We start from the raw sequence: 21,200 nt of genomic DNA on the forward strand, positions 1-21,200 counted from the left end.
CTTTATGTTCAGCTCTGAGAAAAAAATATCATTAAAATTTAAAAGCCAAAAATTTACTTTAAATCATTCAAATTTATAGGTTTTGTTTTCAATAAAGAGCAAATTGGGAAAATTTACATTTTATGATTAAGATACTGATTACCTATATTAGGTTAATCATTTTTGTCGCATTTGTCTGAAAATTTTACATTTATCACTTCCACTGTGTGTTTTTGTTAGAATTTTACCCTTTGTTAATCTAAGGATAGACTTTATAAAATTCCTTTAGCTGTTGTACAACATTTATCTTATAAACATGAGCATGACCTCCTCATGAAAATTTTTACAGACCAGTAATTACAAGGTTATTGTCTGTACATGTACACTGTAGTTTTCAGCTTGTGACCTTGCTTGTTTTGTATCAGATAATCACAGTGGTCAACTCAGTCTAAAGCTCATGTATTTCTTAGATCAGGCATCTGATATAGAGCAAACTTGAGATACTCTCGCTGTGAGAAAAAAGTTCTTCTATTTGGGGATGAGAAATGTCTCTAGTCTCTGGCAATAATGGTCCAAAGTTGAACTCTCCGTTTTAAAAAGATAAGAATCTGATTCACAATAAATGGTTGGAAAGTGCTAAATATTTGCCATCATGTCTCCAAACTTAACTAGTCTTGAATAAATCTAAGTGTATATTTTGTACTTTTTTTGGTCCAAAGTTGAACTCTCTGTTTTAAAAAAATAAGAATCTGATTCACAATAAATGATTGGAGAGTGCTAAATATTTGCCTTCATGTCTCCAAAGTTAACTAGTCTTGAATAAATTTAAATGTACATTTTGTCCAGATTATGCTATCGTATTCTGGTTCACAAGATTTCATGCCTTCTAGAACTTGATAAAAATTAATTTTTGCAAGATCATTTTAATTCATAAGAGCAGAAGTAATGAGAGAAAAGTAGCAGACAAGGACTTCCATTAGCTAAGAAAAACTTTGGTTAAACTGATTTAGTGATATTTTAATTTTAGTGAATCTTTTGAAGGAGTAACATATTCCTACATAACTGTTCCTTAGGCCTTTACTATTCCTCGGCAACTGCGGACTATACACTCTACAGTGCCAGGTGATGCTCTCACCCAAGCATCCAACTTATTTACAAGAGAGGTAAATTGTTGATAATCTATTGAATTTGAGATTAAATTCAAAATTAATTAATTTAGGAGTGTAGCACTGTAAATATTTTTCAGTCAAATTTACTTTGCAGTCTGATGACACTGAAGATGTGTCAAAATGTCAAAAACAGTGCTTATACTGGGTTGTATTTACCTGTTAACCCCTGTGAGTGACTAGCGGTAATTGTTCTTCATGGTATCACTGCTGAATCAAACATTAAGGCCATGAGGATAAGAGAAATGGTTGCCAGTTTAAGGAGATTTTGACTGATAAACAAATTCTCCTTGTCATTACCTTGAGAAAAGTACAAAGAACAGTATAGAGAATATGTGTACTGATGTTAGGGAATAAAGGCTGAAGCCATCTAATGCTTCAGGACAACATCTACCATTAATATTCATTGAATTTAAAAACTTAAACATAGGTAAATATTCTGGGCCCTGTTGTTCAAAGGCTGATCAGCACTAACTCAGGGTTAAATTTTAATCCAGGTTTCTTTATTCCTTTATTCAAAAGCCTTTCAGGAACAATTTTCTCTCTTCTCTTTTGAACAAATTGCAAGAAAAAGATTTGAACTACATTTCCTTCTAAAGCTTCCAAACTTAAAATGAAATTACACACTAAATCTGGGTTATCATAACTCAGCTTTGAACAACATGGGCCTGGTCAGTTTTCTTTTAATAATTTCCTCTCAGAGAAACTCTCCTTTAAGAACCTCAAATTTCATTTGAGTTCCTCCCTGTTTTGAGCTTTAGGTTTCTCTCTCTCCAATAGGCCCATCTCTTCAGTAAACCTCCCCTGTCCAGAAGTTCCCTCACTGATAAGCACACACACCCCCCTTCTTCACTGTCTAGACCTTCAGGTTTCTAATGGTGTCTTGTGCTCCCCTATTCCCAGAGATGTGACCTTCCTCTCCAACCCCTGAAATAAATTCTGTTTCATTTTCTTTAGTGGAGGTAGCATCAGAACTAATATACACAACAATTAGGTTGAGGTTTAATTAAAAGTGGGAAATCAAATGTGAAAGAGAGAAATGCTCAATGGGATATTGTTATTAATAGATAAATAACATTTTTGGGGCTGGTGGTCTGTGGTACAGCCAGTTTGTCACACAAAACTAAGGTCAAAATCTTGAGGTCTGTCTGACACAGGCTAGAGGCTGGTTGCTTTTCTTAGAACTTGATATTTTACAACAAACAGAAGCTCATAAATGTTGTTTTTATGACTTTGTAGTGTATCAGATTCTACACGGCGAACTGGAGCTGTATTGAGAACAAGTATTCAAGCTATGGAGGAAGTTATCTTAAACTTCCCAGGTAAAATGATCAGCTCAGAAACAGTGGTGGAGGGGGGCAATGACCCCCTGATGATTAAACCTCACCCTCTAAATTAAAGCAATGTGGGTGTGGCTCAAGCATTGCTGACCCCATAGACATAGAGGTAACACGTTGCGAAAGCAGGCAAGAAAGGAATGAAAATTATTAAATGATGAAATGTGATGCCTGAAATGTTTTTCTTACTACCAATCCCCTTCAAAATCAAGTTGCTTCATTTGTTTTTAATGTTTATCTGCTTTTTTTACCTCCCCTAAAAGACTCAGAGGCAGGAGGGAATGCTTCAGAAAATAAGACTATTATATTAAATTTTAAAACCTGTGTGCTTTAAAGACTGAAGCCTTTGGCAGCCTTGATTTATGACTTGGGCTGTTTTATTGCTTTTTTTTTTCTCCCTCTTAGTACAAACTATTTTTATCATTTGACGTTTTTGTTTTTTCTTATCAATCAGGCCACATCCGGGAAAGGGACTTGAAAGACAAGTTTTTGCAATGGATATGGAGGATCAGGTGGATTGTGTGAATCAGGTGGAGACATTTAGCTGTTAATGTTTGATTGTTTAGCTATGTATAATTATAAGGAAGTTGTTTTAACCCTTAACTCCCATGAATGACCAAAACAAAATTTCTCCCTACCATATCAGCACAACATCAAGCAGACAAGTGATGAGAATAAGGTGAAATAGAAGAATAAGATGAATAATAGATGAGAATAAGGTGAATTAGAAGATCATTAACTGATCCAGTACCAAATACTCTGAACTATCACAAAAGAACTGTATAACAGACTGTAAGGAGAATTGGTAATGACATCTTTGGAATGAAAGGGTTCGAAATCGATAAGATCCTGTTGACTGACAATAACTGAGTGGTTTTAGAAAGGTATACCAGAAGCCATTCAAACAATTTGGAACCCAAAATATCCTCCCAGGAGTTTGAGGCAGAGAGAGATCTGATATTTCTCTAATGATGACCGGTTTTGATTCGCAGGCTGTACCAATGAGCCCAACGCGAGAGAAAGGGATCTCCAGACAGGGTTACCTTACAAAGGCTCCATTCCATGGTGAAAGTAACGGTACACCCGGAGCTAAGGTACGTCTGTTTTTGGGGTTACTCTGGTTCGTCTAACGTGCAATATTTTTAAGTAGGGGGGGGGGGGGGGGGGAGGGGGCTCTTCCCATGTGCCGCGGGATGGAAAGTCGCATTTTCACAACTGGATTAACTATCATAGCGTTGCATTCGAATGGGTCGCACATTTTCGGGATTCTGGGGGTAAGAAAGTACTAGTAAATAGGGATTTAAACATGGCAGGATTTCTGATTAAAAAGTTTTTACCGTATTACCAAAAGTGACTAAGACGAGGTTTCTAATGGGTCACAGAATAGACTAAAATGGGTCTTCCTCCTCCCCCTTTCTCCCCCCCCCCCCCGACTATTTTCGCTGAACGTTACTACTGTATTACTTGGGGTTGGTTTTCGAAACTCAATTGAAAACTGCCTCCATCGATTAAATTAATTTTCTTGTTGATCTCTGTGCAAACCTTAATCCGCAGAACTTCAAGCGGAGGTGGTTTCATCTGAAGCAAATATCAAATGATGGCTCGTACATTTTGGAATACAAGAAGGTGATAAAGCTGTTTTTTGCATGAAATGCAGTAATTGTTAGAAATAAACAGGTGACATAGCTTTAAGATTAACGATGATAAAGGTAAGGTAAGGGAATCATATTATTGATTTATGGGTAAAAGAGCTGTTTTGGAACCCGCTTTTTTTAAATTGCACGAGCCGTTTTAATCAGAACGAGATATTTTGTTGGATATTTATTAACGGTATTTAATGATGACGAGAACGAGTACGACAACGTCATACACAACGATAACTAAAAACCATGATCAGGGCTTTCAATAACTTTTACCATAAGTGGCTGCCGATGGTTTAACATGCGGCTGTGCTTGGAAAAGGGGCCGAAAGGCGAAAACCAAACACGAGAGGATAAACAGACGGCGGTAAGAGGCTTACAGGCGGCGGTAGACTGCTAGTAACTTTCTTTCACTGAAACGCCGGCATGACCGTAGCGAGGAATAGATGATTGTTAAAACGATTATTTTAATGGGAAAAGAATAATAACCACAACAGTTATCAGGGTTCGCACAGGTCCTGAAAACCTCAAAAGTCGTGGAATTTTATTTTGACATTTTCCAAGACTTTCCAGTCCTGGAAAAAGACAACAGGTCCTAGAAAGTCGTGGAAATCTGCTTAACTCAAGCATTAAATTTTTCAGAATTTAGGTTGTTAGAAATTTATATAGACCGTAATGCGTATCGATTTTGAAATCTTGGGAATGATAGGCTTTAAGGTGGAATTTGAAGTCCTGGAAAAGTCCTTCAAAATTTGTTTAATCCTGGGTTATGACTTATGCTTTTGGTGTCTTACTCAGGATGATCTCAAAACCAGTATGGCAAGAGGGGTGCTCTATTTGGATGCGTGTACTCACATTACTAAGGTAACGTTTATTTTTTTTGTAGTATCATCATACGACAATGACGATAACGCTAAGGCACTCCACATGTAGTTACCTTGGGCCAAGATTCGCGAAATAACAAAGAGTAACTCCCAGACCTTGAGAAATTAGGAAGAAATATCAGACTTGAGATTGAAATAACATACTTTGAATCTTAAATCCCGAAGATCGACTAGTTACTAATTTTTCCTGACGGTATCAGCGCAGAATAAAACATTAAGGACACGAGAATGGTAGAAATGATCGCCAACTAAGAAACTCTCGATTGATAAACAGATTCTCCTATCAGGACAAAAGGAAATGTATAGAAGATAGCAGGGGGAATATGCTCACTGATGTTAGGGGTATAAAAGCTTAAGGCTTTAAAAGCTTTGAGGCTCGAGGCTCATCGAAGGGCTTGGTCACGAGATTTAGAGATCGGTCAAAAAGTTTCCGAGACTCGGCAGTTTTTAACACTTTATTCTATAGCATCAGTATGTATATTCTCCATACTGTTCTCTGTAGATTTCTTATGATATCGACAAGAAGAATTTGTTTGAAAGTCAGTATCTTCCTAGCTGGTAGTTGTTTCGTTTAGTCTTGTAACCTTAATGTAAGATTCAGTAGTGAAACCTTAAGGAGAAGTTGGATTTAAGTCACTCCTAGAGGTTAAAGAGTTTATAAGTACCATGTGCCATTGCTATAGTTTGGATTTCAAAAGCCTGTGAATGCTGGATTGGTGAATATGTTTGTAATACTCAGGGCGATAGTTGCTAACTGATTAATAATGACAATAGGACCGAGTAGAGTCCAATTCAGTCTGTTATCATACGAGTGATTACAAAATCGGACGACCGCAAAGCGAGAGTTAAATTTGTCAATCATGAGTATGATTATAGAACAAATTGGACGCCAGAAAGTCCTTTTACCAATTAATCGTAACCATTAAAATTTCCGAAAATAACAAATACATTTGTTGGAGATAATATCTCCGTTAGAGCCTTGTCTCAAGTAAGAGGTCCTCCAGTTTGGAAACTCCCCAGTTTTGTAGGGTTAGTGGTTGTTGCTATGGTTATTGTAATCAATTCTGGGATTGGTGGTTTCAGCTGAGTGGACCAAGTATGATTGATCCGATTACAGCCAATCGTCTGTTTACACTGTCCGATTACAACTTTGCAGAATGATATATGAAAAATAAAACAGTCAATGCCCCAATCACATTTTAGGAAATCGTAATGGTTATCGCCTATATTTCAGGGGGTGAAGGGACGAATGTACGGATTTGAACTTCACATTCAAGACAAACTGTATTGCTTGGTTGCTGACAGTCAATCGGAGATGGACGCGTGGATTTCAACCCTGTGCAAAGTCACTGGAATAGATATGGACACGAGCGGTAAATCCTCCGGTTTCAACTTCACTGGGAAGTTTAAAGCACCGAAACTGCATCAGTCTCTGAGAGAAAGTCTTAAGAGTAGCAAACATCCAGAACTTCTTGAATTTGCGAAGGAAACGGAAGTTTTGAACGCGAAGCGAAGGAAGGATGGACGGAAGAAACTTTTTTCGCTAGTACACGACCTGGACAATAATGGCACGTGCGTGAATTACGACGACGCACGAATAGATGCGGACGTTTTCCAGCAACACTTTGGAATGCGTTTAGTGTTGGAATGCGAGGAACTGAAGTTTCGTCTGTTGAGAACTTTGCACGATGGCAGTGAGGCAAACATTGAGCCGTTCTTTTTGTGTATTGCGTTGTTTGACGCTAAAATAGGAGCAAAGATTTCAGAGGATTTCCACTGTGATCTAAACGACGCGTCCACCGTGGAAATGCTCCACGGCTCGGATCTAATTGAGAACGGCCAGGCAAATGGGAATGGTGTGGATCATCCGGAAGTGAATAGCCGAGAGTTGGAATATACTTGTCCGAGAAAGGTATGACAAGCTGGATCAGTGTCAGTATCTGAGCAACCGCGTACCTACCCCTTTCACTGACCCAATCAATGTCGGGTTACAAGAGGGGTAGGTGCGCAGTTGCTTCGCTGTCCACGTTCAATCACGTGGCTTTTCTACCACTATCAGTTGCGTATTCTGTGCGAGTAATCTGCGAGCAACACACGAGTGATACGTGGGAATTACACGCACTTGATGTGGTGTAAAACGCTTGAAATGTAGCTCTATTTATTCTAAATGCTTTCAAGGTATGCGTTTTGCTATCCTGCATGTTTTTCGTCAGGCAATTTTCTCCATAACAAATCCCCACTCGGAGGTGTACTTGGTAATTAGGATAGAGAAAGTTTTACAAGGAAGCATCGGTTCGTGTGTCGAACCATACCTCAAGTCTGGTGACGCCAAAAAGATTGCACAAAAGGCACACAAGCTGGCCGAGGTATGCTGCAAAAGTCTGGGCCAGTATGGAATGCCATTTGCTTGGACAGCAAGGTTAGTTTTTGTTTATTATTTATTTACAACTTTTTCATCGCTGATTACACAATCAATCTTAAAGTTATATTCAAACGAGTTTTTGAGAACTCTGAGCCTCATCCTATGTTTGGACGCGGCCGGCATTTGTGGGTCAAGAAATTAACGGTAGTCTTGTTAGCTTGACTGGGTCCGGTGCAACCAGCCTTGTTATTAAGGAAATAGAACCAAACAGAACATAGTCAAGGAATTTTTTCTTGGTTTAATCGTGTTCTTTGAGTTTCCTTTTTTTTCTTTCTTTAACCTTCAACTCCACTGAATGACAACCACCTTATTTCTCCTAACAGTATTAATGCGGAATGAAACAGTCAGGTCACGAGAATAAAGGAAAAGATCGCCAAATAGTGAAGCTCTTGATTGTCAAACAAATTCTCCCTGTCTGTACCATAGGCAATGTATAGAAAACAATACGGAGAATATGCATATAGCCAGGTGTTATGGTGTGAAGGCTTAAGTGTTGACGAGAATCGACTTTAAGTTATACTATTGTTCTTTATAGAAACAAGAGTCCACAAAGACGATATTTGTTGTTTCACGCTATTTTCCCTTCACATTTAACAGCAGTCTTCTGCCTGACATACCATTAGTCAAAATTATCTCTTAGAGAGTTCATGTCCTCAGCAAGACAGTTTATATTTATATTTTGTAGGCCGTTGTTCAACAATGATGGGGAACTGGAAATTGGGGAGTCAACGTCAATCTACAAACAGGTCCGTTCACGTCAGAAGATGTGTTTCAGATAACCTTTTTAATGGCAGAAATATTATGTGCTTTCTGGAGCATACTTTTGTTACCTCGTTCAAAATTAAGTGCAAGGATTTCCACGTGGACAATTCTTTCCGTATTTGTTTTACAGGACAGAGAAAAACTCAGCGATGAAGAAGTGATAAAACTGTTGTCAAACTACAGTGCCACGTAAGTCACTTTCAAAACGAATTCGCTAGACATTAAAAATGAACTTTAACTTTACTGTACAAAATAAGCGACATATTTTTAAACGGGACAGTTCTTAAAAATGCATGATTGCATTTAACTCCATTTAATGCCACATAATTAATTTGGAAATGATATATGATGGCCTTAGATTTTGTTCTGTCTGCTTATTTATAGAAAGGAAAAATTCAAGCAACAGGTTATACCAGGAACGCTGCATATTTCTCTAAAGAAATATTTCGAAGGAATACCAAGTAAGCGAAACTACGTAAAGCAAACAATAGCGAAAAAGCCTCATCGACCTCGGTCAGGTTTTAACTCAATGGTTAAAATTAAATCGTCAAAACTTTTCAACTTTTATTTCTGTACTGAATAGGTCATTTCACGTTTATGTACTTAGTTACCAAGCCTTTGATTTGGAGTGAGGCTGAAGGTGACCTTGTTGTGATAGAGAGACCAGTATCTAGTTTACATGATAACAAAGTAATTCACATTTGATTCGCTGCAACTTTTGTATCATAACAAGGTCATCCCTCGCCTCACTCCTGTTCAAAGGCTTGTCAACCAAGCACACAAATGTAAAATGGACCATAAGCCAGAGGGGAAGAGTCGCGATTTTATCAAAACAGGCGAGGAAACATGCCATGTTTTCAAAGCCAGTCGGTTGGTTGCGTTTACACTTAATCAAAGATCGACACCTATGAAAAACTTGAAAAATGATAGGGGGAAATGAGAAAGGTTGAATTGGTTCTTGAGCGAAGACCTGCGCTACTTTTCCCTTGATTGCGATTTTAAAATATGGCTTCAGGCCCGTAAAAATTACCCGGGTTTTCAGAGAAACGAGCCCAAATCTACACAGCGGTCAGAAATGGGGCATTCGCAAGGGGATCATTTTCGGGCGCCCGCGCGCCAATTTCCCGCGCAAAAGGTATGAGGAAACCATAAGATACAATCACCTTCTCGCAAAGTAAGCGAAAGAAAATTGAAATGTTCATGGAAATATGTAAAAAGAAACAAAGGTGAGGAAAAGGAAACGGCAGACTTTTCCAACACAAAAATTATTGGCGTACGGGTATCCTGTTGATTTACCATTCAGCTCACCGTATCTTCCATACTACATGGGGTATTGACTAACTTTTGTTTTCTCGATAGACTCTCTAACGTCGTCACTGGTTCCCGTGAAGCCGTGGGATGATTCTCTAAACGTTCGTTCCACAGTTGAAGTGGAAGAATTCTCACAATCATGTCCTGAAGCTGCACATCCACACATTTCCTACGTGAACAACTTTTACGTCTACCCTCTCGCTCTAAACTACAGCAATCAAAAAGTTTACTCCAAGGTAAAATACTAGTTAAGTATTGATGTTCAGACGGACCCTGGTCACGCCTGCCTCGTTTTTTCTTCTCGTTTCCGGTTTTGATTTCAAGTCCATAACAGTTACTGTAACTCGCCATGTTATCTTTCCTCTTCAGGCAAGAAACATTTCTGTGAAGATTGAATTCAGAGATTCTGATGATGAAAATGCCAAACCCCTCAAGGTATCTCCAATTGTCTACGAGATTTGCAGTTATCATTTGAAGTGTCTGTTCGTCAGATTTTCTTTCCTATATCAGATAATGTGGGTTATATTAACAAAAAAATTGTTTTTGTGCAGTGTATATACAAGAAGAAAGGAAGCCCTGGATTCACTACACATGCTTTCGCTGCCGTTGTTCATCACTGCACAACTCCCACATTTTACGAAGAGGTGAGTGCAAGAATTATTTTACATCATAGCCTGTGAAGAGGAGTCCGTTTCTCGACAGTCCCCGGTGACTTAACGGGGCCATAGCCATAATTCAAAATCAAAATTTGAAGAATAGAGAAAGCTCTGTTACCTGAACCAGTCCATTATTTACCTTTGTACTTTTCGAACCAAATCTTGAATGAAAACAGAACAGCTTTGCGGGCCCGTTAAGCGAGACCTTTGAGAAACGGGCACCGGGCCCTCATTATTATTGCTACAGGATGCACGTTTCTCCATCTTCAGGAAGATTGGGAACGGATCGAGGGGAGATTTGCCGAGGATCTGGCACTAAATATCATCATCAGTGCCAGACCCCTTGCAGACCTCTCGTTGCTCAAGGCCCACTGACGAAGAAAGTGCGTCCCGGAATGCTTCTAATGAGGGCTTGCTCCTACGCTATTCTCATCATCACTCCTTTTAAAGGGTATACAGAGCTGATAAGCAAAGAGGGATAATCTTTTCCATATTTGGGGCTAATACTACTCCATTCAACTTTGATGCGGTACCTCGGCAATCTTTGTGGTATGTCTTGAGCATACAGGCGTGCAAGGTTTCACGCTATTGCCTTTATCACTATGCTTAACCAAATCCTAAGTCTTCTGTGGGAAACGACTTCTGCCAAGGAACTTGAGATGAAACTCTTTTCAAATGAATGGTGCTGCCTCAAACGGACCTTCTTTGGGATGACCCTCCGTTCGTTTGTTTGCAGGTGAAAATAAAGCTTCCTACTCAACTTACAGAAAAGCATCACGTATTCTTCACATTCCAACACATTGCGTGCGAACAGACCAAGAGCAGCAGTGGTACAGGATCAGTCAAGGGTAAACCTCAGCCCATAGAGACACCAGGTCAGTAACCCAAGGACTTACAGATTATTGACCGAGCGTGTAGCCAGTATGGTTGGATATCGGCGAAGTTAAAAACACCAATGAGAGTATGGCCAATATCTAGCTGTCGTGAGCGAACAGACTTGGTTAACAAAGGATTTAGTATATGGCCAAAACCCGTTTAGCGTTTTTTCCCCGTAATCTTGAGCGTGTAAGGTGGCTCGTTAGAGAGCCAACCACATAATGCATACGATTTATTGATAAAGATCGTGCTACTTTTTATGGTCTATCGAAATCTATCAGTTCAAGTCTCTGGAGCTTTTACTTAAGCATTTCAAGAGAGACAGAGCTCTATCTTCAGAAATGCACGGATATTAACGGGAAAACAACGAGGGCAGATTGTTTGAGCGAAATTCATTGATTGACGCACACTTCTTTCCATTTACGCTTCAGTTGGATATGCATGGATGCCCGTGCTACATGGATCAATGTAAGTATACTAAACGAAATAATGACGTTTTAATGACGTTTAAAAACATTCGAGTGAATTCAAACAAATCTGGACCTTCCCTTTTCCTCCTACACCTGAATTACGTCTAAAAACTGACCCCGTCGCCAGTTGTAATCCGTGTAGATTAAAATAAATGTGGAACTTGTTTGTTCCTATTATACTGGTGGCTTTCTAAAACTGACAGAAGAAAAGTATGTCCTTGTTTTTTCAGCGTAAAACTCAACTAAGTAATTTTCCTTTTAATCTGTTGAGTCTGGAGTTAAATAATCCAATTGCTTCTTCGTTGCTAGGAAATCATAATACAATGTTAACCCAAAATTGGTATTTCCTTTCCGTAGCATTAAGACGGAAGAAAGTAATCTGTTAGTTGGCCAAGTAGCTCCCAGTGGCTACCTCTCCGCCTACTTTGCCGGACTCAAGAGGGTATTTAGATGAGTCTAAGTTGTTTTCGCTACCGTTTGCTATACAATTGTTAATGCAAAGATACAGTGTAGCATCTTTTTAATGTAAAATGGATTTTTCTGATAGGATATCTTTAAAATTACAGTGGCACAAGATATAATAATGATGACTGGAAAAGCAAATGTGGATTAAGAGTCTCTAAATTTCTCCTTCAGATCTTGTGTTCTCTCGGAGAGATCTCGGAATTTGCATTCATTTTCGAAAATAAAAGAGAGGGCTGGAGTTATAGGACTTGACAAGAGTCGCTTTTGATCTCTTTTCTGCGGCACGCAAAATTGTCTTCAACTCTAGGACAGCTGCACTGAAAATTTGGTGATATACTAATTATGAAAAACAACAAAAAGACCAATTTGTAAGAATAAGCCAGAAAGGACCATATGTGTCCAAGAATGGAGAAGATTTCAACAGTTACCATTCCTAAGTTGGTACGTTCTCCGTCTTAACAGGCAACTGGCCCCGATCTAAAATGGGTCGACAAAGAGAAACCGCTGTTCAAAGTTTCCACCCGGCTAGTTTCCACAATCAATACTCTGGTAAGTTTTGCCGACAAAAGCATTGTCCAGTTGAAAGTATTAAGTGCTTTTAATTTCTCAGTTATCTTTGTCACCATTTATATGTATTATTGATCTGTGGGTTTCGTTGCTTTTCTCATTGTTCGTCTGTTTGTTTCAATTTATTTTTTTTTATTGTCCGCAGGATCTTGAGGTGGACAACTTTTTCCGTCATTGTCAGAAATTTGACGGATCGCCAGCTATGGATATTGAGATGGTGAAAATTATTAAGGTAGAGATTGTGTGCAATCTTGTAACGATGTGTCATTCTCCGCTGGCATAATGAAACGAAATAGGTGGGGCCTGGGAATGGATCGTGTTCTTTTGTCGGGCAGTTTCACCATCTCAGGCTCTTTCTTACCTCAGTATACACCCACCCAACCACTCGTAATTCCTATCTGTAGTTTTTATAAAAATCTTGTCAGTAATGAAGTTCTGAAAAGGATGTGCTCGTGTAAAATAAATGTCAGATTATGGCGATCACACTTGCATAGGTATCGTCCTTTCCCTGAGGTCTTCAAAATTGTTTAGCGTGATTTTTACTTCCCGCTATTTCACTTTTACAGCTGCTGAATGCTGTTGCTGTTGGCACAGTGGCAAGATTCCTGCCAGTTATCTTCAATCAGCTTTTTCATATTCTCGTTGTTACAGGAAACGAGGATGTTTCTCTAAATGTGGTCAGGTATGTGAGTTATATGCGATAGAAATACGCGATGATACGCAAATTTTCGTATATACTCTTACGCAGTGGAAAATTGAAATACATATGGTTGTCCTTTTCAAGCACGTTGATCCCAAACCAAAAAGGTGCAAATGTACCAGGAGCAGCCACAGGCTCAAGCTTCTTGAACCTCACTGTAAGAAAGACGCGTTCAAAATTTCTTTTTTTTCCCAAGAACTGGTAGAGACTAGAATCAGCTCCCCCCCGATATGCCTGATGTTACGTCGCTTGCCGAATTTAAGAATTACCTTTGTTCATTAACTTAATAAGAACGTGTCGAGCGTGTCAATTTATATAGTTAACTTTTCATTGTATATTATACTTATTTTAATTTTTGCTTTTGCATTTTGTAAGTGATCATTGTGTACCCTAACCGTGAATAAGGGGGCACTATGGTCCACGGCCATCTTGGATGTCAATCCGGCCTTGTGATTGGTTTATTTGTGCCACGTTGTACAAAATATTCTTCTCTGATTGGTTGTGTACCTTGTACTTCTGCTTCTTCATCTACTTGCTGTTTCTTGGCAGGGTGCTGATTCGAATCACGGCGCAACTTCACGGGGCGAACCGATTAGAAGCTTTGAAATCTTATGTCAAGGTTTGTATTTCTTGTGTTCTTTCGCCTGCCTGATAAATGGTCTTTCCAAGCCGGTGAATATCAGTATTATTGTCTCAAACTGAACTTCATACAGTTGTCTCATAGCATTCAAGGTGAGCATCAACGAAGTCCATCTTGTTGTGGAAGTATTTTAACATCAGTCTCACTCTTCTGTGACGCTCAAAACTACCTTCAGAGCGAGGAAAATCGTAAGCCAAAACATAAACGAACGTCAATTTTTTTCCTATAGTATGTATTCGTCACAGACCAGCCTCCGGACAATAAAAATACGATTCACGAACAACTCTCAAAATACTTGATGACGACTCTAAAGCCTGGCGCTGATCCGGCGGTGGTCAAAGATCTCATGAAGGTACAATATGTTTGCAAACTTCAACGAAAAGGGAGTGCAGAACATAGAATTTTAGGCTTTGGTAAGGGTTTCCTTTATTCTGAACGGGTACGGTGATTACTGCGGTTTTTGCTTTTATGAGTCAATCGTTAGGCGATGCAGTAGAGGAGGACTATGTAAGTGAAACAGGGTATCTGATTGACTTACACTCGTAAGTGTTAAAACTCAGAAATGTGTACATATGCTGATTTGTCTTGGGTCAATTTTGCTCGTGGATATGCGAAGCATAGGAACGAGCCATGTGAGGATTCGATATGTAAAACACGTGACATCAGCACGGAATTATGAGTCTACGGAGAGCATGCGTCTTATTAAATGTAGTGAACTGATGATTAGATATGGCGGATCCATTAGGGAGGACTCCTGTTGGGATGGCGGCTCAATTCTGTTTCTCCGAATCACAGCGACATTGGCTTTTAATCCAATCAATGTATATTCTACTTATATTCTGCACATTATGTCCACTAGTTTACCCTAGTATTAATTTGATTGCGAGTTCCAATTAATTATAGGAAACATAAATTGACACAGTATTATCGTGATTTGCGTTTTGAGAGTTTTACAAGGCAGCTCTGCTTAAAGAGAACTGTCTGCGTAATTATTTGTATGCTGAGATACTCAACTAAGATTTGTTTAAAGACGACAGCTTATCAGCTCATTCCTATTCATCACTTTAAGATGTAACTTTCCACCGTTTTGTTTATTTTTCAATAAAAACAGTTCATGCTAACAGAGCCAAAAGAAGGTCGTTGGCTTTAGCTCACATTATTGTGTAAAACTGTGTTATTTGCTTCTGCAGTTGTCGTGGTTTTTCTTCGAGATAATCGTGAAAAGTATGGCTCAGACTCTCGTGCAATCAGACAAGTTGAAGGTAACTTCACAACATGCATTTCAAATCACATTTTAATTTCTCTCTAAGTTTACTTTCTTGGATCACACGCAGTACTGACACAATTGTGTGTTAATTTCTGTATTTTACCACAAAGACCACAGTATCAAGTAGCTGAAGTATATTAGCTTTTTTGTAGATTCCAAGCGGACACAACCTGGCAAATACTGTAGTAACTTGGAAGAATCAACGTGAAGATCGCACATGCCGTGAAAACCCGTAGTAACCCCTTATATCGTAACATAATTACGCATATTCTCAATGTTATCTAAGTATGACTTTGAATCTCTATAGTTAATTCGCAACAAATAAATTGTATAGCAGGCTCATGAAATTATTACTGATCAGGTGCTTTTCTTTGTTGGATTATTTGCAGAGATTGAACCGTGACAGCTGGTTTCCAGAGAGCTACAATCGCTGTTTAGAGAATTTCCTTCAAGCTTTTGTGCCCCAAATCATCAGCAGATTAAAAGACCATCCCCAAATAGCAAAGGTTTTGTTTTTGACAATATTATCTCTCTCGTTGTCGTCGTTTCGTTGATATCCGCTACATTGGTAAGAGTAATTTCAATTGAGTGTCGAAAGTAACCCGGGATTGCTTTGGTTTTACTCAACTTAACATTGCTCCGTGATTGGTCCAGAAAACTCGCCGCACCATCTTCTCAACCAATTCGATGCAAAAGCAGTTTGCTAGTTATCACTTTGAGTTCTCATTGGCTAATGATAGTGTAAACCTTTCTTCTGATTGGTCCTTGGGATTACTTTGGTTTTATTTTTTTGACACTCAATTAAACTGCTGTACTTGTAGACAGAGATAGAAAGTAAGTCTAAAGAATTAATTTTTACCTCGCTATTTTCTTGACGTTCATTTATTGTCGTCCTTTAGGAAGCAAATTTCCACTTGGCTTGTTTCACCAAGGTATGCTAAACAGTTAATTATTAACAAGATCTTACCAGATGATATTCATCTGTGACAACTGAACTACGATTTAATTCGAGCGTTTCTTTCATTATCTTAAAGAATTGTAATCGTAGGGATAACAGTAGCTTTTTTCAATACTGCCGAGTAATTCTACCATTCTTCATTTGACTTCTGATGTGAAATTTTCTTTCGTTTTACGTTGATCCCCATTTTTTCAGTTTCCATTTTTTCGGCTCAGTTTCTTCGCGTGTATTTCATTTAAAGTGATGTTTTTTTATGTTTAGGACTGTTTCACGTACTTAGACCGTGGGTTTGTCTTTCAAATGATCAGTTATTATTCTGAACAGTTTAAAGACTCTGATACACAGGTAAACGTTTGTTTGTCTTATGTTATGATCGAGGGCCCTGCTAACCCCCCCTGCAACTAGAAAGAGGGTCCAACACCCTCCTCTCTATTCAGGAATGACACGTCCGTTTTGGTAGTAACTTTCTCCCTCTTTTTTGACATGGATATCTATCTTGACCGTTGGTCTTCTCGTAACTGAACACTCCACGGGTTTAACCTTTTACTGTAGTACTCTATAACCTTCTTCCTACTTCTAGCCATTGTTATTGTTGATGTTGTTGTCATATTTGAATAATGGCTCGATTCGAATAGAAATTTGAAAACTTTCCTGACATCTTTCCCCTTTGTTTGCGTCACAAAAGCAATATATTTATGTAGCTAAAGCACTGAATAACGTCTTGGCATTTGAGTTTTTCGCCACTGGCGTACATCTCACAGAGTGAAAAGTGTGCAAAGGGGGTAACTCGATCCTAGACTGGTCTTAAGTCTGTAATTTGATGATCCTGGTGGACAAATTCCTTGAAAAGCCCTATCCATCTTGGATATATTTTCAACTTGACCGTTTGAAAGGGTTGTTCTGGTTTAAATTTAAACCTTACCGTAGACTGATTTTATCTGTGTACTTTGCAGATGCTTGAATTTAAATTCGAATTTCTTCAAGTTGTTTGCAATCACGAGCATTACATTCCGCTCAACCTACCACTGGACGTCAGAAGTACGTTTTAAACTAAATTTATTACTTTACTTTTTATTAAGTGTGATATTAAAGGTCGCACCGCACACACTCTGACTAGCTGAGACCATTGCGCAGCTTCTTATGGGTATTTTCGTAATAGAAACAGTTATGGACGCCAGTAAGTTTCCCAGAGTGGGGGGGGGGGGGGGGGGGGAAGACTTGGGTCAATTTTTGCCGGGTGTGTGCTGCTGGCTCTCCCCTATTATAGTCTGTTGTGTGGCCAATTATAGACCCTATTTTATTCACTTTTGGAAAATGAAATTTTCGCGATCCCAACGGCAACAACTTTTTAATCGCCAATCTTCCCATACTTCCCTACTCACCAGAATTTTCTAAGCCCCCAAATCCCGAAAATATGCGGCCCCACTCTGTAACTCTATTGGAAATGCAACCTCATTATGGTAATCCAGTTGTGAAAATGCGACCCCATCCAGTGGCACATCTCCATCAGCCTATAACTAGAAAGTAACCCCCCCTCTCCCCCCTCCCCCCTCCCCGGGCAGGACACTGTACTATTTCTGTGAAATCTCTACCCTTCTGATTTCAATCGTCATGCACAGATGCTGAAAGCCGTGGGTTAAATCTGTCTTTCATTTAAGATTTTCGAGAGAGTTTCTGACCCTTGATTTTAAGAACCTGACTCGAGGATCGCCACGCGTTTCTACCAGTTTTGGTAACCCGCTGGTTGTCTTTTTACACGGTCCTAGCCTTGAATAATATAAGATTACAACCGTATGAAAGCTTTCAAGCACATTTACAAACTCTGCTTGTTATGACCGGTTCACGTCCGGCGAAACATATCATAAACTTTAAGGACTACACAATGCACTGAAATGACGCACTCATCAGAGTCAGAGCTTCAATTGTCGTGTCCCATGACATTGTTGTTATCGTCCTCCCAGATCTTGGCGGTGTTCATGAGTGTGAGCTGACCGACGATTACTGTAAGAGGTATTTCCTCGTGGGACTTCTTCTACGAGAGGTAAGTACTAACATATGCGCTCGTATTGTATTCCAAACACAAACTCCATCGCCAAAAACACCAGCAACGATCAACTGCAACCTGTGTCCAAAGAGACAATTTTAATTTCAAAACACAATAACCACAGTCACTCTCAAATCCTCTGTTTCATCTTCTGTTCTCAGTCGTTGCTGTATTTTTTATACCGTCCCGCAATTCTTTTGTAGGTCTCCTCTGCTCTCACACAGGGCCGACACATCAGAAAACTTGCTATTAGGGTGCTAAGAAACATGCTCGTTAAACATGAACTTGATGACCGTTATGAAGGAGAGGTGAGTATAGACCTAATGCATGTATTGTAGCCGCTCATAAAGCGGAAAATTTTACGCACCCGCTGGTTCGGTTGAGGGAAACGTTGGCGTTTGCCCAGTGGTTGGCATGCTGTTCTTGAACGAGACACCTCGCTCTCACAATGTCTCCATCCCCCTCCCGGAAATGGTATTGGATACCGTCAAACTTTCAGGTAAACCTGATGATATGCAGGGTAAGGTGAGGACTTAGAAGAGGGGAATTTACCCGTGATAGACTAGAATCATATCCGAGTCAGTCACGGCACCCCTCAGAAACCTGGATAAGCCCCAGCGGCTCCAAAGGTCGTTCTCGCGTGCAGACTTCGCTTTGCTCTTTCCTTCGTTTGAAAGAACAGAATTTTGACCAACTTTGACCAAATAACAGAGCTTCTTTATTTTGTGTCCACAGCAAAAGCAAGCCCGTATATGCACGCTTTACCTTCCCCTCCTTTCGGTCCTTTTGGATCACGCACCTCGTTTCCATGGTAGCAAGTATGAATTGTCGAACCCAATCCTCGCGCAGCAAATGTCCCAGACCTCTTCGACGATGACTGTTCCCGGCAGTGAATTTGGTGCAGACTCAAATCGCAGCTCGGCGGCGATGAAGCAGAGTCCGAGTGATTCACTCACTCAGCAGACAGCTGCTCCACTCAGAGAGGCGACTCAGATCGCTCTGCAAGTGCGACTAGATGAGGACGAGACAAAGGAACTCCTCCTATGTGCTTTGTACATCACCAAGAACTTAGAGCAAGGTACGTGAAGTTGGCTCTCTTCGAGTGAGTGGCGTAATAGACACTACAGCTGATTAAGTAAAAGGGAAATACATGGAAAAGAGTAGAGCTCAACTCAAAGTTAACACAACCGTTTTCTATTGCGCAGGCGTGCGAGTTACCAATTTACTTTTGGTTTACGTTTTGCGTCTAAAATTGAATGGTTCAGAGTGGCACGGAGCGAAGGGAAAAAGGCAATCTCGGATTACTTTCGACTCTCACTCGAAGACTGCCTAATACGTGGTTTTATTCTGTTAGACACTGCTTCCTAGATAATGAATAGCGTTCTACGAGCTTTCACCCTCATGAAGTCTTTTTCGCGTACGGATTTCTGAGAAAACTTGTTCAAACTGCTTGTATGAAAATTTAATTGTCAGCGGCTTCATCTGTGGATAGATGAGCGCGGGGCAAGCTTACTCTTCAGAAATATGCTATCATGGTGTCGTTTCCACGTCGATAACTCCGAGTCCTTTTTAGCGTATTTTAAATTTCTAGTGTCTCTCGCACGCTTCCAACCCCAAGGTGAAATGATTTTTACTCAGGTGTGATCCTGGACTGGTGGCGCCAGATCTCGTCATCTACCATCAAACGTCCTCAGTGGCATCCTACAGTTCTGTATTTGGGGCAGCAGGACAAGAACTACTGCAAATTCGCCGCCATTATCGATGTGTTTGATTTGCTTGAGTAAGTTGTCGCAAAAGTGTTTTTGTTCCTTGATTTTCTGTTATTAGTAGTATTGTTGTTGTTATTATTATTATTATTATTATTATTATTATTATTATTATTATTTGCAAGAGGTTATAAACGTCAGTTAACTGCGCTTCATCTTGATGTATATTTGCAGACTTGCTTTAAAGCACTTTCAGTACGTTGGAGAGGATAAAATAATTTCTTACAGGTAAAGGGATTTAGGTTTTATGGTTAGAATCGAGGAGAAGCTGGATATCTGACTGACATGCTAACTGATTGACAGACTGACTGGCTAATTGACGGACTTACTGACGGACTGGCGTGATGTCGAATTGGCTGATTGATTGACAGACATTTTGACTGACCGAATGACTGACTGACTTAATATTTAACAGTCTTCCCATTCAGTGCGTTGTGGTAGAGTCATAAATGTACGTAACTTTCATATACGTACGTAACTTTCACATACGTACGTAACTTTCACATACGTACGTAACTTTCACATACGTACGTAACTTTCACATACGTACGTAACTTTCACATACGTACGTAACTTTCACATACGTACGTAACTTTCACATACGTACGTAACTTTCACATACGTACGTAACTTTCACATACGTACGTAACTTTCACATACGTACGTAACTTTCACATACGTACGTAACTTTCACATACGTACGTAACTTTCACATACGTACGTAACTTTCACATACGTACGTAACTTTCACATACGTACGTAACTTTCACATACGTACGTAACTTTCACATACGTACGTAACTTTCACATACGTACGTAACTTTCACATACGTACGTAACTTTCATATACGTACGTAACTTTCACATACGTACGGATTTACGCCTTTTAACTTGCTAAATTCCTAACTATAAACACTTGTCCGTGCAAAGACTCTCTTTGTAAGGGCTTTACTACATTGAAAGGAAACCCTCCTTTTACTACGAATGCTCAAGGTTACAAGAGCACTGTCGACGAGTTGAGTTTTAATCTGTTTCTTTATGGTTAGGAAGTTTAAATTTGAACTATTCTTTAAATACAGCTTGAAAATTATTGACCGTACATGAGTTTTCTGTGAGAACCGTGAAGTTTCATAAACCTCTTTCATGAGTGCTTGGCATATGAATTCTTTTTTACGCATGCAAGGAAGTAACGCAGCTTGACAAGGCTACTGAGGAAGGCATAGATCAAGCGGAAGGGAGATGATCTCGGTTCCATCCATTTTGGAAGAGGTCGATAGTTTTGGTACCTGC

At 39.5% G+C, this 21,200-nt stretch overlaps 1 protein-coding gene across 5 annotated transcripts in view; it reads left to right on the forward strand.

Annotated features, from left to right (window-relative positions):
• The window catches only part of LOC131794159 (dedicator of cytokinesis protein 11), a 52,707-nt gene that overhangs the window by 14,403 nt on the left and 17,104 nt on the right, over nucleotides 1-21,200 (forward strand). For all 5 annotated transcript variants that reach the window (XM_066169227.1, XM_059111685.2, XM_066169229.1 and 2 more), the window contains 32 exons: nucleotides 1,053-1,142; nucleotides 2,385-2,467; nucleotides 2,937-3,012; nucleotides 3,475-3,576; nucleotides 4,037-4,108; nucleotides 4,921-4,986; nucleotides 6,241-6,918; nucleotides 7,220-7,425; nucleotides 8,114-8,174; nucleotides 8,321-8,379; nucleotides 8,575-8,651; nucleotides 9,550-9,737; nucleotides 9,871-9,936; nucleotides 10,053-10,145; nucleotides 10,894-11,032; nucleotides 11,465-11,501; nucleotides 11,861-11,945; nucleotides 12,431-12,517; nucleotides 12,681-12,767; nucleotides 13,102-13,217; nucleotides 13,785-13,854; nucleotides 14,105-14,227; nucleotides 15,066-15,137; nucleotides 15,532-15,648; nucleotides 16,042-16,074; nucleotides 16,362-16,445; nucleotides 17,054-17,138; nucleotides 18,062-18,141; nucleotides 18,348-18,452; nucleotides 18,880-19,222; nucleotides 19,783-19,924; nucleotides 20,085-20,138. In XM_066169227.1, coding sequence (XP_066025324.1) covers nucleotides 1,053-1,142; nucleotides 2,385-2,467; nucleotides 2,937-3,012; nucleotides 3,475-3,576; nucleotides 4,037-4,108; nucleotides 4,921-4,986; nucleotides 6,241-6,918; nucleotides 7,220-7,425; nucleotides 8,114-8,174; nucleotides 8,321-8,379; nucleotides 8,575-8,651; nucleotides 9,550-9,737; nucleotides 9,871-9,936; nucleotides 10,053-10,145; nucleotides 10,894-11,032; nucleotides 11,465-11,501; nucleotides 11,861-11,945; nucleotides 12,431-12,517; nucleotides 12,681-12,767; nucleotides 13,102-13,217; nucleotides 13,785-13,854; nucleotides 14,105-14,227; nucleotides 15,066-15,137; nucleotides 15,532-15,648; nucleotides 16,042-16,074; nucleotides 16,362-16,445; nucleotides 17,054-17,138; nucleotides 18,062-18,141; nucleotides 18,348-18,452; nucleotides 18,880-19,222; nucleotides 19,783-19,924; nucleotides 20,085-20,138 — 3,776 coding nt within the window. The remainder of the gene's footprint in view (nucleotides 1-1,052; nucleotides 1,143-2,384; nucleotides 2,468-2,936; nucleotides 3,013-3,474; nucleotides 3,577-4,036; nucleotides 4,109-4,920; nucleotides 4,987-6,240; nucleotides 6,919-7,219; nucleotides 7,426-8,113; nucleotides 8,175-8,320; nucleotides 8,380-8,574; nucleotides 8,652-9,549; nucleotides 9,738-9,870; nucleotides 9,937-10,052; nucleotides 10,146-10,893; nucleotides 11,033-11,464; nucleotides 11,502-11,860; nucleotides 11,946-12,430; nucleotides 12,518-12,680; nucleotides 12,768-13,101; nucleotides 13,218-13,784; nucleotides 13,855-14,104; nucleotides 14,228-15,065; nucleotides 15,138-15,531; nucleotides 15,649-16,041; nucleotides 16,075-16,361; nucleotides 16,446-17,053; nucleotides 17,139-18,061; nucleotides 18,142-18,347; nucleotides 18,453-18,879; nucleotides 19,223-19,782; nucleotides 19,925-20,084; nucleotides 20,139-21,200) is intronic.

The sequence above is a fragment of the Pocillopora verrucosa genome, chromosome 6 (assembly GCF_036669915.1).
Source record: "Pocillopora verrucosa isolate sample1 chromosome 6, ASM3666991v2, whole genome shotgun sequence".
Classification (NCBI taxonomy): Eukaryota; Metazoa; Cnidaria; class Anthozoa; order Scleractinia; family Pocilloporidae; genus Pocillopora; species Pocillopora verrucosa.